This window comes from Coregonus lavaretus (genome assembly GCF_964263955.1).
Source record: "Coregonus lavaretus genome assembly, chromosome: 3".
Lineage (NCBI taxonomy): Eukaryota > Metazoa > Chordata > Actinopteri > Salmoniformes > Salmonidae > Coregonus > Coregonus lavaretus.
In genome coordinates this window covers 16,628,530-16,645,057 of record NC_139990.1, presented here as the reverse complement: position 1 = coordinate 16,645,057, position 16,528 = coordinate 16,628,530, and the positions used below count along the sequence as shown (strand labels likewise).

General features: G+C 49.3%; 1 protein-coding gene across 2 annotated transcripts in view; it reads left to right on the top strand.

Annotated features, from left to right (window-relative positions):
- Nucleotides 1-15,175, top strand: part of LOC311123057 (AT-rich interactive domain-containing protein 1A-like) — a 51,235-nt gene extending 36,060 nt beyond the window's left edge. Inside the window, exons 6-19 of one of the 2 annotated variants that reach the window (XM_084158135.1) lie at nucleotides 181-270; nucleotides 530-700; nucleotides 2,498-2,819; nucleotides 3,673-3,833; nucleotides 4,050-4,150; nucleotides 4,422-4,631; nucleotides 4,851-5,055; nucleotides 7,537-7,666; nucleotides 8,080-8,237; nucleotides 8,477-8,741; nucleotides 8,966-9,062; nucleotides 9,319-10,159; nucleotides 11,400-11,530; nucleotides 11,824-15,175. In XM_084158135.1, the coding sequence (XP_084014261.1) occupies nucleotides 181-270; nucleotides 530-700; nucleotides 2,498-2,819; nucleotides 3,673-3,833; nucleotides 4,050-4,150; nucleotides 4,422-4,631; nucleotides 4,851-5,055; nucleotides 7,537-7,666; nucleotides 8,080-8,237; nucleotides 8,477-8,741; nucleotides 8,966-9,062; nucleotides 9,319-10,159; nucleotides 11,400-11,530; nucleotides 11,824-13,710 (4,769 nt within the window). In that variant the 3' untranslated portion in view covers nucleotides 13,711-15,175. Of the gene's footprint in view, nucleotides 1-180; nucleotides 271-529; nucleotides 701-2,497; nucleotides 2,820-3,672; nucleotides 3,834-4,049; nucleotides 4,160-4,421; nucleotides 4,632-4,850; nucleotides 5,056-7,536; nucleotides 7,667-8,079; nucleotides 8,238-8,476; nucleotides 8,742-8,965; nucleotides 9,063-9,318; nucleotides 10,160-11,399; nucleotides 11,531-11,823 lie in introns of both variants that reach the window. The other variant, XM_084158134.1, reaches the window with a different exon arrangement.
- The last annotated feature ends 1,353 nt before the right edge of the window (nucleotides 15,176-16,528 follow it).

The window sequence follows — 16,528 nt, the reverse complement described above, 5'->3', positions numbered from 1 at the left end:
AGAGAATAGAGCCACTGGTTTCCAGAGAGAAGCAGTAATCTATCACATTGTACACGTCCAGCTTCCTAAAGCAGGTGTAAACCACAGCTTTTGTTGTACGATACAGAAGCATGGTCTGTTTGTTATGATGCCCAGCGTGTCTGAATCGCTGTGGTGCTCTCTGTTGATGTCATCACGCAGGTAACCAGATGCCTCCCCGGCCGCCCAGCGTCCATTCAGACGGCATCCTCCACTCATCCATGAACCAGTCAGCCATGGGCCAGGACAGGGGTGAGTATGAAAAGATATAGGTCGTGTTTGAGATCGACTACCCTGAAGCGGGCGACTGCAGCCTGAACGATCTACAAATCACCTTGCTTATTTATGGTTTGTTTGGATAAGGACTGATTGACATTCAACACCCGACCTTGATAGGCTTTTAGGAAATGAAAACTATACTTCTATGGCTGCTGTGTGTAAATTTAAAGAGTATAGCTAACTTTTTCCTCTCCTCCATCTTTCTCGCTATCTCCCTCTCTCTCTTTTGTAGTGTACATGCGTAACCCCCAGATGCCTCCATACGGGTCGCCGCAGCAACCTGGCTCCGCCTTATCCCCTCGCCAGTCGTCGGGAGGCCAGATGCATCCTGGGATGGGGCCCTACCCTCAGAACAACTCCATGGGGAACTACGGCCCTCAGGGCGGACAGTACGGACCACAAGGTGAGGCCCCGTACACAGCTTGTGCACAGTGAAGTCATTAAGTTTGTTCTGTCCCGCTTAATGATGACCTGGTTAAGAACATTTTAAAGATGCACTATGCAGAAATCGCTCCCCATTTCCTGGTTGCTAAAATTCTAATAGTTAGCCTAATTTCAGTTTGTGACAAAACAAGCAAGTATAGTGTAAATAATCATTGTAACATCTAAACCGCTGTGAAATATAATTTCCATAACCAAAAATATTGTATTTTCAGCTGTTTGAAGCTGGTGTACAAAACCGGAAGTAAAAGACGCAAAAACAAACTTAAGAACAAGAAGCATAGAAATAGCGCACATAGAACAGATCTACAGCTTCTTAGACTTACTTTCGATGAGTGACAGATCTATAACACACATTTCTATGTGATTTTGGTCGGTCGCCCCAAAAAGTTACATATTGCAGCTTTAAGAAGATACAGTCTCAACTATGTAGACCTCATACAAACAGATGGCAGCTATGCATTGTTTTTTGGCGCTCCATGTGACTAAAACCCCTGATGAAGGCTGCATGCTGAAGCACCTTGGTTTTAAAGGGATACTTCAGGATTTTGCCAGAGTTGGATAAACTTGTGGATACCATTTTTATGTCTCGGCGTGCAGTTTGAAGGAAGTTGCTAACTAGCGTTAGCGCAATAAATACCATACACTTCCAGTCATTGCACTAACGCTAGAAAGTATTGGGTCGCAAAACTACCTCGAACTTCCTTCATACTGGATGCGGAGACATAAACATGGTATCCATAAGTTAATCTAACTCTGGGGAAGTAGATAAAGGTCTTCATTGCCAAAATCCTGAAGTATCCCTTTAACAATGTCCTCCAAGAGCTGCTGAATAATTTTCTCACAGCTTAGTGAAAGGAGTGGGGAGGAAGAGAAGGGAAAATGAAAGTGTCAATAGGATATGATCCTCCTGTTCTAGCTCTTACTGAAGCCCTGTAGTAACCATGTGCTCCCCTTTGCTGCTTTGAAGTGCTATTGCTGTAACATACACCCAGGGCTCGTCCTGATCGTAAAGCCATTGATTGTCGAGATAGTAGGAGCACTGTACTCTCCTTTTTCCTCTCTTTTATAGCCTTGTATTGCTCTCTGGAATGTTAAAAAAGATCAGAACATTCTAATCTTTGAAAAGATTTTTCAATTGTCATCCTACAACCATCACAGCGTTTCTGAGGTAGCCTAGATACAGAGAACCTTTTGAAGCTGCATTTTAAATGTAGAATAGCGCTCTCCCTCAGAGGGCTTTCTTCACGGTCTTTGAAGAAGTATGGAGATAGATAACTCATCGAATCAGACTCTAGCCCAGCATCTACACCGTTTCATCAGCTAGCCTGTCAGCACAGAGACCGAGAGAGAGGCTATATCTGTGGAGTTAAATTTAGACGTGGACCACTGAAACTCCCAGACAGGTTTCTATATGCCGGAGGCTAGAAGGTTTCAATGAGGCAAGCTAGGTCTAGGTTCACCACAGGCTACATACAACAGGCCTAAAGCTTCACCACAGGTATCAATCTATCTGCTTGAATAAAAACCTCCTTTTTAAACTCAAATATTAGGCCTAGCTGTTAAGTCCTTTTTCTTGATTTTGATTCAATCAAGGCTCCATTTTAGGATTAGGACTCTTGCTGTGTTAGAGTAAGTCCTGGGTTGTAACTGAATGAAACAGGGAGGAACTACATGGACTTATCCAATAATAACACAAATTACGGTGTGCCCTTCTGAACAGTCCCCGGATGTCTCTGTCTCTCTCCCCACCCTCCAGGTTACCCCAGACAGCCCGGCTACAGTGGCATGCCCAACGCCAACTACCCTGGTGGTCCGGGGGGCATAAACCCTGGTATGAACCCTATGCCAGGCCAGGCTGGTGGGGCGCCGTATGCAGGCATGCCCCCTGGCAGGATGGGTCCGGGTCAGATGGGTGCTCGCCCCTACTGCCCCGGGATGGGCCCCAACATGGGCCCCGGCATGCCCCCACAGGTGACCTCTGGGATGTGCCCCCCTCCAGGCATGAACAGGAAGGGCCCTGGGGGCCCTCCGGATGCAGCCTCTGCCATGCACCACGGAGCCAACTCTATACACAACCGGTAAGCTGCCTGGTCTGTACTCAACGACACTGCGTTGCTGCTTTAGGAGACAGTTCAGCATTGAGTGCCATTCAATATTATATGGTTCATCTCTTTGTTGGAAATTGTGTGTGTGTTTGTGTGTGACCCTGAAAAACCCATTGTTTGATTCTTCCCACTCCCAGGCTCTGCTGTGTGAGAGAGGAGAGGTCAGGTGTGAGCCAACCAGCCAGCTAAGATGTAGACCAGTCAGGGGAACACAGAACACAGGGACAGGGAGGAAAGATAGGTGGCATATGAGAACAGTGATCCAGGCAGTGAGTCACACAGTTGTTCAGTCAGAAAGTCAGCTGAGCCTCCAAGCAGAGAAACAGAGCCACAGAGAGAAAGACATTAGCCACAGAGCTCCAGAGGGAGACAGGCTGGAGACACAGACGTTTACATCAGGAGGTAAGACAGGGCCCTGTTCAGTATGGAGTAAAACATTTTAAAACAGAGAAATACTTAATTTTTTTTGCGTGTTTTGCTATCGTGTGCCCTACTGAGCACAACTCAAGTGTTCACGGAGGATGTTGAGCAGAGAGGGGAAGGAGACAACGAGGCATTTTAGGAAGATGGGGGCCTCTGTAAGGAAAGGGAGGGATGAGAAATACAGTATGAAAGCCTCTCATCTCCAAAACAGAAACTTTTCAGGAAATGGAAAAAAACCAGCCATATTTTCCCGTTGACGAACATACAGTTATGAGCTTTTCATCCGACAGCAACGATATTCTTCTGTACACATGTTTAGAATATTGCCGTGTTGTTTTAGAACTGTCATGTATCGTAACCATTGTGAATGGTTTTATAATGTTGTCGCTCCCCCCCTTTCCAGGCCTCCAGGTTACCCCCCCAATATGCCCCAGGGGATGATGGGAGCAGGGTCTCCGTATGGCCCAGGGCCGGGGGCCATCAACAGCATGCAAGGTATGATGAACCAGGGAGGACCCTACGGAGGAGGGCCAATGGGAGGGAACATGGCCAACAACACACCTGGTGAGTCTGGAGAAAATATCCAGTCTGGTTGCGTCTGGACATTATTTTATCACCCAACTCAAGTGGACAAATGATTGCTTTTGGCATATCATCTGACTTGATATTTGATATTGTATAAAATCGGCAATAAATTGGATTGAAATGTTACTTAACTAATATGTGGTACTACTTGGACTAAACCCCCCCCCCCCTCCCCATTTGTTATCCATCTGCCAGGCATGGCTCCTAGCCCTGAGTTTGGCATCGATGTCAAACTGAACCCAGCCCAGAAGATTAACAACAAGGTGGACGGCACGCCCAAACCTGAAACCAAGAAGGTAAAGAAGGTTTGTGGTTTCTGACTTGTGGTACTGAATGATACAGTCAGAATGAAAGAGCTGCATGGTTGTTTGTGCATAGAAATAGAATCCCAAGAACAGTCAAAGCCCCTCTGACCATGGTAACCTCATGGGTACACGCAATATGGCTGACCTAGTATTGTGATTGGGATTCTACTTCTATGGGGTCAGTGAGTGGAAGTAAGTTGAAGTCAATGGTGAATATCAAGCCAAATCCTCACCACTTCCTTCTCCCGTCTCCCTCTTTCAGAAGTCAAATTCTTCGACGACGACCAATGAGAAGATAACTCGTCTGTATGAGCTGGGTCCGGAGCTGGAGAGGAGGACGTGGGTAGACCGGTATCTGGCGTTCGCTGAGGAGAAGGCCATGGGCATGACCAACCTTCCCGCTGTGGGACGCAAACCTCTGGACCTCTTCAGACTTTACGTCTCGGTCAAAGAGATCGGAGGCCTCACACAGGTTAGTGGTTCCTCTGTTGCAGTATTTGTGTATAGTGTGTCTGTGCATGTGTCTATGTACCTCTGTGTTTTAGAATACCGACGTCATTATTTGCCTGATAACCTTGTTATCGTCATTTCATTTTTCTACAGCAGTTTAGAACATCACATATTTAGCTAGTTTGGACTCTGTTTGGTAGCTATGGTGTTGTAAGATCTCCTCGCTCCTTCCGCCCACCAGGTGAACAAGAATAAGAAGTGGAGGGAGTTGTCCACCAACCTGAACGTGGGCACGTCCAGCAGCGCTGCCAGCTCTCTGAAGAAACAGTACATCCAGTGTCTGTACGCCTTCGAGTGCAAGATCGAACGTGGCGAGGACCCGCCCCCGGACCTCTTCACCGACGCCAAAAAGACCACCCAGCCCAAGATCCAGCCCCCCAGCCCAGGTCCGTGCTGTGTTTGTCTTGGTCTTTATTTGTGTGTGTCTGTCTGTCAGCCCCCTAGCCCAGGTGTGTGTCTGTCAGCCCCCTAGCCCAGGTGTGTGTCTGTCAGCCCCCTAGCCCAGGTGTGTGTCTGTCAGCCCCCTAGCCCAGGTGTGTGTGTGTCTGTCTGTCTGTCAGCCCCCTAGCCCAGGTGTGTGTGTGTCTGTCTGTCTGTCAGCCCTCTAGCCCAGGTGTGTGTGTGTCTGTCTGTCTGTCAGCCCCCTAGCCCAGGTGTGTGTCTGTCTGTCTGTCAGCCCCCTAGCCCAGGTGTGTGTCTGTCTGTCTGTCAGCCCCCTAGCCCAGGTGTGTGTCTGTCTGTCTGTCAGCCCCCTAGCCCAGGTGTGTGTCTGTCTGTCTGTCAGCCCCCTAGTCCATGTGAGTGGCAGATACTCAAACTAGTACTTCACATCCCCTCCCTCCCATACCGACTCTGTTTTGAGTTATAGCTAGTCACATTGATTTAAATGGAATGAGTGAAAAAATTTGATTATAGCCTCAAGTCTTCTTGGGTATGACGCTACAAGCTTGGCACACCTGTATTTGGGGAGTTTCTCCCATTCTTCTCTGCAGATTCTCTCAAGCTCTGTCAGGTTGGATGGGGAGCGTCGCTGCACAGCTATTTTCAGGTCTCTCCAGAGATTTTCGATCAGGTTCAAGTCCAGGCTCTGGCTGGGCCACTCAAGGACATTCAGAGACTTGTCCCGAAGCCACTCCTGCGTTGTCTTGGCTGTGTGCTTAGGGTCGTTGTCCTTTTGGGAGGTGTGGAAGGTGAACCTTCGCCCCAGTCTGAGGTCCTGAGCTCTCTGGAGCAGGTTTTCATCAAGGATCTCTCTGTTCTTTGCTCCGTTCATCTTTTCCTTGATCCTGACTAGTCTCCCAGTCCCTGCCGCTGAAAAACATCCCCACAGCATGATGTTGCCACCACTATGCTTTACCGGATAGTGCCAGGTTTCCTCCAGACGTGACGCTTGGCATTCAGGCCAAAGAGTTCAATCTCATTTTATTCTAAACATACTGGTATGCTGAGGCCGTCCTGTGGTTGTCTATGAGAGGCACAGACAGTGTGTGTTTGTTCTGTGGTTCCTCATAGTCTTATGCTGGAGGTTAATGGGGCTGTCCTCAGTGATCTGCTCCCCCCTGCATATCTCCTCAGGGGGGTGTTGTGTTCTGTCGGTGTTCTCGCCCCAAACACTGTTCGTTTTGGAGAGGCTGGTTTTTGGTATCACCCAGCCACGTGCTCCTCAACAGTCTGCTCTGCTGGTCTGGCCCAGCCAAGCCAAGCCAAGGATGGGCTTTCATTTCAGGGGGCAGGGAGTCAGTGCCAGGAGGCTGAGGGGAGGAGGGATGGGGGTTTGGTAGAGGTTATGGGGGTGCAGGGAGATCCTCTGTGGTGGGGAATCAGTGCCAGGCTGGGGGAGAGAGACGAGGGTTGATGGAGAGGGGAGAGGGGTGCAGGGGAGATCCCTCTGATGTGGAGTATGTCTGCTGGCAGCCCCCCAGTAGTAAGGGGGGGGGGGGGGGTCGTCATCTGTTGATGCCTTCCATTACTAGCTACTACTACGGCAGTGCCTAGTGTCTGGTTCCTGGCCCACGGCTTCACAGGCAACCCTCTCCCCCCTCCCTGGAGCTTTGTGCTGAGCCAGAAAATGATGAATGGGAAAAGAGGTGGTTGTGTGTGTAAAGTCACACGCTTTTTTCTGCTCCCTCCCTCCCTCCCTCCCTCGCCTGCTGTCTTTTTTTTTTCTCCCTTCCTGAGATTCCCCCCTTTCGCCCTCCTCCTCCTCCTCCTCCTCCTCCACTCTTCAGCTGTAGTAGAGGGAAATCCCTGCCCCGGGGGAAGGGAGTGCAAGCAGATTGATGTGCGCGTTGCCGTGTGTGAGAAGTGAGAAGATTTGAATAACTGTGACCTGTCAATGACTGTGTGTGTGTGTGTGTGTGTGTGTGTCAGTTAATGAATGAAACACATGACTCATTAGACAGGCGTGCTAATAGTGAGAAGTCATGAGCCGGGCAACGGACGAGAGGCGCTCCATGCAACACACATGGTAATCTGACGGAGGCTGAGGCTGACTTTAGATCATTGTTTCCTGGTGACTTTGTGATGCCGGCAGCAAGGCATGCTGAGATGTGCTGAAGGATTCATCACCGCTGTGTGTGTGTGGGCGGCCAAAGCCAGCCTCTCTGTGCACTGTGTGTGTGCAGCATGGGAATGAGTTGATGGGATTGAGCTAGCCAACAGCAGCAGCATGGGAGAGGGAGAGATACGGTTTAGTCTCTTAACACTGGGCTGAAGTGATCTCTCTCTGTCACTGAGTCTCTTCTATAATAACGCTGAAGCTGTGTGTGCATTCAGTGGGATTTAGCCCTGTGACGTGTGTCTAAAATGTGCGTATCTCTACCGTGTGTATCTCTTAACGTGTGTGTGTGTGTGTGTGTGTGTTGCAGCTGGATCTGGATCTCTGCAGGGCCCCCAGACCCCCCAGTCCACCAGTAGTTCCATGGCGGAGGGGGGAGACCTGAAGCCCCCCACCCCAGCCTCCACCCCTCACAGCCAGATGCCCCCCATGCCAGTCAGGTACCCATGACACTCTCTACTACTCTGTCTCAAAACATCCTCTCACTCTCTACTACTCTGTCTCAAAACATCCTCTCACTCTTTACTACTCTGTCTCAAAACATCCTCTCACTCTCTACTACTCTGTCTCAAAACATCCTCTCACTCTCTACTACTCTGTCTCAAAACATCCTCTCACTCTCTACTACTCTGTCTCAAAACATCCTCTCACTCTCTACTACACCTGACAACAATCCCCTACCCTTCCTTCCTTCCACTGAAGAGTTGGTAACAAAAACAGAATAGATTCTTCCATTCAAGGGGAACCAAACGAACAACACAATTGAAAATGGTATTTAGCTTCTTCTTTTTTTTGTAATCTCTATTTCTCGCGCACCTTTTCTCTTTCCCTCTCCCCCTCCTCCTCCCTGTAGGCTGCAGGACCCATTTGCAGACGGGGGCGACCCGGCATTTGCCAGACGGAACTCTATCACCCCCAACAGCTACCAGCCTGGGATGGGTGGTCCGGAGATGATGGGTCGCATGGGGCCCTACGAACCCAACAAGGACCCCTTTGGTGGCATGAGGAAAGGTGAGCGATAGGTTTAACTGGCTTTTAGATATTTTATTTGGCGGTCACAGGAAATTATACAAGAATACTGTACGAGGAGTATATAGTATATCATGTGTGGCTTAGTTGGTTAAGAGCGTGGCGCTAGCAACACCAAGACTGGGTTGTGGTGGGCCCAAAGCATCTGCTAAGTGGCCTAGACAGACTTGTCCCATACAATATTGAGACACTGTTCAGTGTTTAACCCTAACTCTCTGCAGCTGGAGAGCAATTCATGACTCCAGGGCCGGGGCCTAACAGTGGTATGGAGGGGCAGTTCAACAGAGGCCCCCCAGGGCCCATGGGCCCCAACATGCAGATGGGTCCGAGACAACAGTACCCCTACGGACCTGGATATGACAGGAGACAGGAGCCAGGGATGGGTCCTGACGGCAGTATGGGTCCTGGGGCCCCCCAGCCCAACCTGATGCCTTCAGGGGCCGACTCGGGGATGTACTCCCCTAGCCGACCCCCACCGCAGCAACGGTCAGTACCTCAAACTGGGCTAAGTCACATACAGGGTCTTATACATGTTAAATACATTACTGTCTTTTCTCAAGAAGGCTTTGATCTTAGTGTGAGCTTATGTTATCTATTCAAGCGTTTGCTTTATCTTATTTTGTGTTTTCTGTGTAGTTTATTTTAGTTAAGTTCTGCTGCATTTCAATTGCCGAAGTTTGTTAACCGGTATGTTGTATGTTGTGTTTCAGTCATGATTCCTATGGTAATCAGTACCCTGGCCAAGGAGCGCCACCTGGTGGCCCCTACCCCAATCAGCAGCCAGGAATGTTTCCACAGCAACAACCCGTAAGTACATTTTGTCCATTGCTCTCTTTGTGTACTCATATCTGCTTCAGAAGCCTTGTAAATGTTCACTTGCATTTATCAGTATAACTTATTCAGTGAAATGAATGTGGGATGTTGTATTGATACGATATGAATGTAAAAAAGGCATATAATAACCTACTGAAATGTATTGAATCCATAATCAATATGTACGTGCTGGATATATAATCCATTGGTTTGATATTGAGATGCTAACAATGTGTATGCATGTCTTCAGAACTACAAGCGTCCTCCAGTGGACGGGGGCTACGGTCCCCCAGCGAAGCGTCATGAGGGGGATGGGATGTACAATGTCCCCTTCAGCGGTCAGCAGCAGCCGGGGCCCCAGCCCTCCGGGGGCCCCCAGGGCCAACAGGACATGTACAATCAGTACAACGCAGGCTACCCCGGCTCTGACCGCCGACCACCTGGCCCCCAGGGCCAGTTCCCTTTCCCCTTTGGCCGAGACCGGGGGTCCTCCAGCGGGGGGCCCAACTCCCAGTCCCCCATGCCTCCCCAGATGATGGGCAGCCCTATGCAGGCAGCCCCTGATGGCCCCCAGGGCCCCATGTGGCAGGGACGCAATGAGATGGGTTACCCCAACTACCCCAACCGCCAGGGGCCTCCAGGACCTGGCCAGGGGCCCCCCCAGGGCTACCACGGCATGAACCGCTCTGAGGAGATGATGCCAGGGGCCGACCAGCGGATGAACCACGAGGGCCAGTGGCCGGGACACCCCAGCCAGAGACAGTCCCCCTACGGGCCGGGGGGCTCGGGCCCCCCCATGTCCAGACCCCTGCAGTCCAACTATCAGAGCTCCCAAAACCACATTTCCCAGGTGTCCAGCCCCGCTCCCATGCCCCGCCCCATGGAAAGCCGGACGTCCCCCTCAAAGTCGCCCTACATGCACTCAGGCATCAAGATGCAGAAGGCGGGGCCCCCCGTGCCCGCGTCCCACATAGGCCAGGCCCCCATGCAGCCCCCCCTCATCAGGCGGGACATAGCCTTCCCCCCAGGGTCGGTGGAGGCCTCCCAACCCATCCTCAAACCCCGAGGACGACTCACCATGAAAGACATCGGTATGAAAGTGTTGGCAGATTCTTTTCACCCAAAACTTGCCATTTTCAGGAGATTAAATGTTAGCAGACCCTTTGCACAAAGTCACTTACGCTGTTTCTAAAAAACAAAACAATTATTTAAGAAAAATAATTATACTCCTAAACAATGTTCCCTCAAATTTTGGGGCACTGAGCACATTTTTGGTATTGTGAGCGGAAACTTGAACGTTGTTAGAATTTTGTGCAAGTTCCGGCGCGTGTTTACAGTGAACGCTGAGGCTGTACCCTTACAGTTTTAGACAGTAGCCAATAGGCTATTTGAGCATAATGTAGGCCTACCAACAAAACCAATGGAGCAAATCCCATAAGATTTTCACATGGAAATAGCTTTTGATTTCTATGATATAGCCTAGAGTAGCCTATATGTGGTGTTCAATGCAGGCCTACATTGCATGAGACTTTAAAAATGTTTTTACATTATGAAGGGCTTGACATTAATTCATGATTTTTTACTTGGTCTGTAACACCATGGGCCAAATAGGTGACTGTAAATTGCATTGTTGTATGATGCAACAAACCACTTTACAAAATAACATTAATTATTATTACAATACAGAAGATTAGACAATGTAGGCTACCCCTCTGCCTATTGACTTATTTGCATTTTCAAGCCTGTCTCAAAATACAACACTGCCCCTTTAATTAAGACATACGTTTTTTACCTTACTCGCTTTTCAAAGACAGCTTGAAATGTAGCCTACATGTTTTGTGCTCTTGTAGGAAGCAGTAACTCCCCATTGCTGATCTATGCTTATCTATAAATGGGCTAATAACTTGCTAACTAGCAAAGAATATCAACAAATGTTCACAGGCGCGGCTCTGATCTGAAATATGAAAAGCGCATTCATTCACTCGCTGGTGATTGGAAAAACCCCTCATGGGCTACCCACCCGAATTCTACTCCGTTACGCTCTGGCTCTGCCTACAACAAAATCAGACTCAATCTTGCAAAGTTAGATTTGTTTTGGTTTGTTGCATTAAAAAGGGACTGATATAATGTTTTTTCGATCACAGAAAAAAAGTGTATCTATATAGTGCAAACTAATGGGGCGAACTCTGTGAAGTTCAATCTCTTGCGCCGGTGAGCGGCCTGCCGCTACGCGGCAGCTTAGAGGGAACATTGCTCCTAAATGTTTGTAATTTTGAGGTAGTGCCATCATCCTATATCAGTCACTGATGTATTTTCTGCTCGTTCCCTCAGGCACCCCAGAGGCCTGGAGAGTGATGATGTCACTGAAGTCAGGCTTACTAGCTGAGAGCACTTGGGCCTTGGACACCATTAATATTTTACTATACGATGACAACAGCATTTCTACTTTCAACCTCTGCCAGGTGAGTTCCAACAGGCATTAGAATGATGAAACACCCATAATAATACTTTTATATTAATATTATACTTTTAAAATATTACATGTTGAAGTTGGTATCTTACCAGATGATACAGTAATCTTTTCTAAGAAGCATTCTAATAAAACTTCAAAATGTCAATATGTATTATCTGACATTATCCTCCAGATTTTCTAGGTTGTCCTGATCACATCTCTGTATAAAGAATTCATGCGTGATTATATTTGTCATTGATGTGGATGTCTAACTACAGCCTGTCCTATCCTGTCTCCTCTCAGCTGCCAGGGTTCTTGGAGCTGGTAGTGGAGTATTTCAGACGCTGCCTCATCGAGATCTTCGGCATCCTGAAGGAGTATGAGGTGGGAGACCCTGGCCAGCGGACGCTCATCGACCCGCATGCTGCCGACGAAGACTGGTCCGATGAAGAGCTGCCCGAGCAGGAGGACATGGAGGAGGACGAGGAAGAAGAGGAGGAGGACGAAGAGGAGGAGGACACCACCACCTCGTCGCAGCAGGTCCAGGTGAAACAGGAGGAGGAGGAGGAATCCACGACGGAGAACTCGACAGCAGAGGAGGAGGAGAAGGAGAGGAAAGGAGGAGAGTCTTCTTCCACCTCCTCAGCCCCCCAGAACCTCAGCCTCCTCCAGGAGAAACCCAAACAGGCCAGTAAGTTCGACAAGCTACCCATCAAGATGGTGCGTAAGAAAGACCCCTTCCCCGGGGGCCGTTCCAGTAAGCTAGGCCGGCGGCAGAGCTTCGACAGCGGGCTGATCCACTGGAGCATCGGCGGGGGGGACACCACGGAACACATCCAGACTCACTTCGAGAGTCAGTGCGACATCCTCAAGCAGCGGAAACGGGTGCCGCCATCAGCCACCGAGAGTAGAAAGAAGGTGGCCGTGCCCGCGACGGTGTCAGAAGACCCAGAGAAGACCACTAAGCCTGGCAAGGAAGAGCAGACCACCTCCCCTGCAGAGAAGACCACCAAGGCCTCTGCCCCAACCACGCCCGCCCCGGTCACTGCTACCATCGACGACGTCCTGTCGGCCCGGCCGGGCTCGGTGACGGAGGAGGCGGTGCGAGGAGCAGCCGAGGAGCAGAAGGAGAACGGGGGGAAGTTCCTGTTCTCCATCCGCCAGGCGCAGCAGAGCCGACGCAACATCACCATCCTGGAGGACGAGCCTCACAGCAAGGATGAGACCCCACTGAACACGCTGTCGGACTGGCAGGACACCCTGGCTCGCCGCTGCGTCTGCGTCTCCAACATCGTCCGCTCGCTGTCCTTCATCCCCGGCAATGACCTGGAGATGTCCAAACACCCGGGGCTGCTGCTGCTGCTGGGCCGTCTGGTCCTGCTCCATCACCGCCACCCAGAGAGGAAACAGGCCCCTGTCACCTACGAGAAGGAGGAGGAGGAGGACGAGAGGGTGAGCTGTGAGAGGGACGAGTGGTGGTGGGACTGTCTGGAGGTCCTCAGGGAGAACTGCCTGGTCACTCTGGCTAACATCTCCGGCCAGTTGGACCTGTCCATCTACCCAGAGAGCATCTGTCTGCCCCTGCTGGACGGCCTGCTCCATTGGGCTGTTTGTCCCTCGGCCGAGGCCCTGGACCCCTTCCCCATGCTGGGGCCCCATGGGGCCCTATCCCCCCAAAGACTGGTGCTGGAGACCCTCAGCAAGCTGAGCATCCAGGACAACAACGTGGACCTTATCCTGGCCACGCCGCCGTTCAGCCGGCTGGAGAAGCTGTACGGGACGCTGGTACGTCTGGTCGGGGAGAGGAAGGTGGCCGTCTGTAGGGAGATGTCTGTGGTCTTACTGGCCAACCTGGCCCAGGGAGACGGCATGGCGGCCAGGACCATCGCTGTGCAGAAGGCCAGCGTAGGTAACCTCCTGGGCTTCCTGGAGGACAGTCTAACGGCCACGCAGTACCAGCAGAGCCAGAGTTCCATGATGCACCTACAGGGGGCGCACTTTGAGCCCACTAGCGTGGACATGATGCGGCGAGCGGCCCGCGCCCTGCACGCCATGGCTAAGGTGGAGGAGAACCACTCAGAGTTCACCCTGTACGAGTCCCGCCTACTGGACATCTCTGTCTCACCACTCATGAACTCTCTGGTATCCCATGTGATCTGTGACGTACTCTTTCTGATTGGCCAGTCATGACAGCCGTGGGGGTTTCAGCTTCGCTTTCTCTTTCTGTTCCCCCGCCCTGTTCCCCCCCGCCCCCCCCCCCCTTTTATTTTTTTGTGTGTCTGTTGAGTGTGAGTGGAAGAGAGAACTAAGAGCAAAACTGACTGTCCTTTTTTTAATTTATGCAAAATCACCTCGGATTCCACTGTCTACCCTTCTCACTAAAGGACGGATTTACTGAAGTAGCGGTGGAGTTAAACATTCTGGAACACGGAAACTGAGAAACTAACGTGGATATGATGTGATAAGACCGATCAGATGGGACCCTGGGATGGAGGGAGAGAGAGAGGGGGGAGGGAGAGAGCTGCCCTGTGGCAAACAACTTTTTTAATGAAAAGATAAAAACTAACCAAAATTGCTGTCTCGTTTACAGTGAGTCTGGGGGATATATGTGCCCAGGTTCTCCTCCCTTGGGGTTGGCAGGGGGGTGAGCAGGGCGGGCATGGACGGGCAAAACCTGTTTTTAGTTAATGTACGGTGAAACAGACTCCTGGACTCTGGTTTGGTATACTGCTGTAACTTGGATGCTATATACTCAGCCCTACAGGACCCAGGTTATCAGCTGTGAACAGACAGACAGACGTCTTCAATGAGGAGGCCTGTGCAGTAGATTGTAGGACTTTTTTTCTGTACTGTACACCTTAAAAACAACTGTCAACATACTGTAATAATACTGTTTCACACTGAGATACGCTGGCTTGGCAGCAAACTGTAGTTTTTAAAAATGATTTTAGTTAAATGTTGAACTGAGAGAGATGACAAAAGGCTTTCCCCCCAAAGTATCGTGAACCTTACAACACCCCGACCTCTTCTCTGTCCCTTGATTGTATGACTTGACCCTTATAGAAGAAGTCACCTCTTAGGACTGCTCCTCTATTCTAGACCCAGTCCCGACTGCTGTGTATATATGATGTTGTACATTACACCTCTCTCCTCTCTCTTTCTCTCTAACCCTTCTGTTGCGCTTCACCATTTTGAATCTTCGATGAATTAAGGTTACTCTCAAGTGAAATTCCCTGCATCAAGTTCGCCATGGGATTACCTAACCTTTGACCCCTCACCCCCGACCCACCCGCCTGTCTCTCGCTACAGGGACTCAGCTGCTGCGACTCCCTTGCAACACCCCCCCCCCCCCCCCCCACACACAGATCAAGTTTCAGTTTGTCTCCAGTACCGCTGTCTTAACATGACTGAAACCATGTCTGCTACGGTTCCATTTCCGCTCCTACATCAACGACAAAGCAAGACCCCTGATGAAGACATAAACTGTTTGAAATGTGTTTATTTGTTTTTCCAGTGATATGGATTCTGCATATTTGTATTTCAGACGATGTAGCTAAAGACTTGATGTAAATTCCAATTTTTTCCTTTTTTTTGGCTTAATGAATCTTTATACTATATGTTCCATGTGTTAAGAATAAATGTACATTAAATCTTCGTAAGACGTTTGTGATGGATTTATTTATTATGGGCTTTTGAATGTGTCTGTTGTTATTCGTGGACCTGCAGTCGTACACCGGGTGTATTCACTAGGAACCAAACTGATGCAAATGGGCTGAAACCGGGCAGGACCTAGCTGAACTTAAGAAACACTCGTTTTGGATGTAAAATGTTTTGTTACAGTATGCCACGTCTTTTGGATGTAGGGAAGTTGATGCATATTTTCTTACAATGCAACTGATCACTACTACATGTATGCAGTTGTCGGAAGTTTACATACACTTAGGTTGGAGTCATTAAAACTCGTTTTCAACCACTCCACAGATTTCTTGTTAACAAACTATAGTTTTGGCAAGTCGGTTAGGACATCTACTTTGTGCATGACACAAGTAACTTTTCCAACAATTGTTTACAGACAGACTATTTCATTTATAATTCACTGTATCACAATTCCAGTGGGTCAGAAGTTTACATACACTAAGTTGACTGTGCCTTTAATGAAAATGATGTCATGGCTTTAGAAGCTTCTGATAGGCTAATTGACATAATGAGTCAATTGGAGGTGTACCTGTGGATGATGTATTTCAAGGCCTACCTTCAAACTCAGTGCCTCTTTGCTTGACATCATGGGAAAATCAAAAGAAATCAGCCAAGACCTCAGAATAAAAATTGTAGACCTCCACAAGTCTGGTTCATCCTTGGGAGCAATTTCCAAATGCCTGAAGTTACCACGTTCATCTTTACAAACAATAGTACACAAGTATAAACACCATAGGACCACGCAGCCGTCATACTGCTCAGGAAGGAGACGCGTTCTGTCTCCTAGAGATTAACGTACTTTGGTGCGGAAAGTGCAAATCAATCCCAGAACAACAGCAAAGGACCTTATGAAGATGCTGGAGGAAACAGGTACAAAAGTATCTATATCCACAGTAAAACGAGTCCTATATCGACATAACCTGAAAGGCCACTCAGCAAGGAAGAAGCCACTGCTCCAAAACCGCCATAAAAAAGCCAGGCTATGGTTTGCAACTGCACATGGAGACAAAGATTGTACTTTTTGGAGAAATGTCCTCTGGTCTGATGAAACAAAAATAGAACTGTTTGACCATAATGACCATCGTTATGTTTGGAGGAAAAAGGGGACGGCTTGCAAGCCGAAGAACACCATCACAACCGTGAAGCAGGGGGGTGGCAGCATCATGCTGCAGGAGGGACTGGTGCACTTCACAAAATAAATGGCATCATGAGGAAGGAAAATGATGTGGATATATTGAAGCAACATCTCAAGACATCAGTCAGGGAGTTAAAGCTTGGTCGCAAATGGGTCTTCCAAATGGACAATAACCCC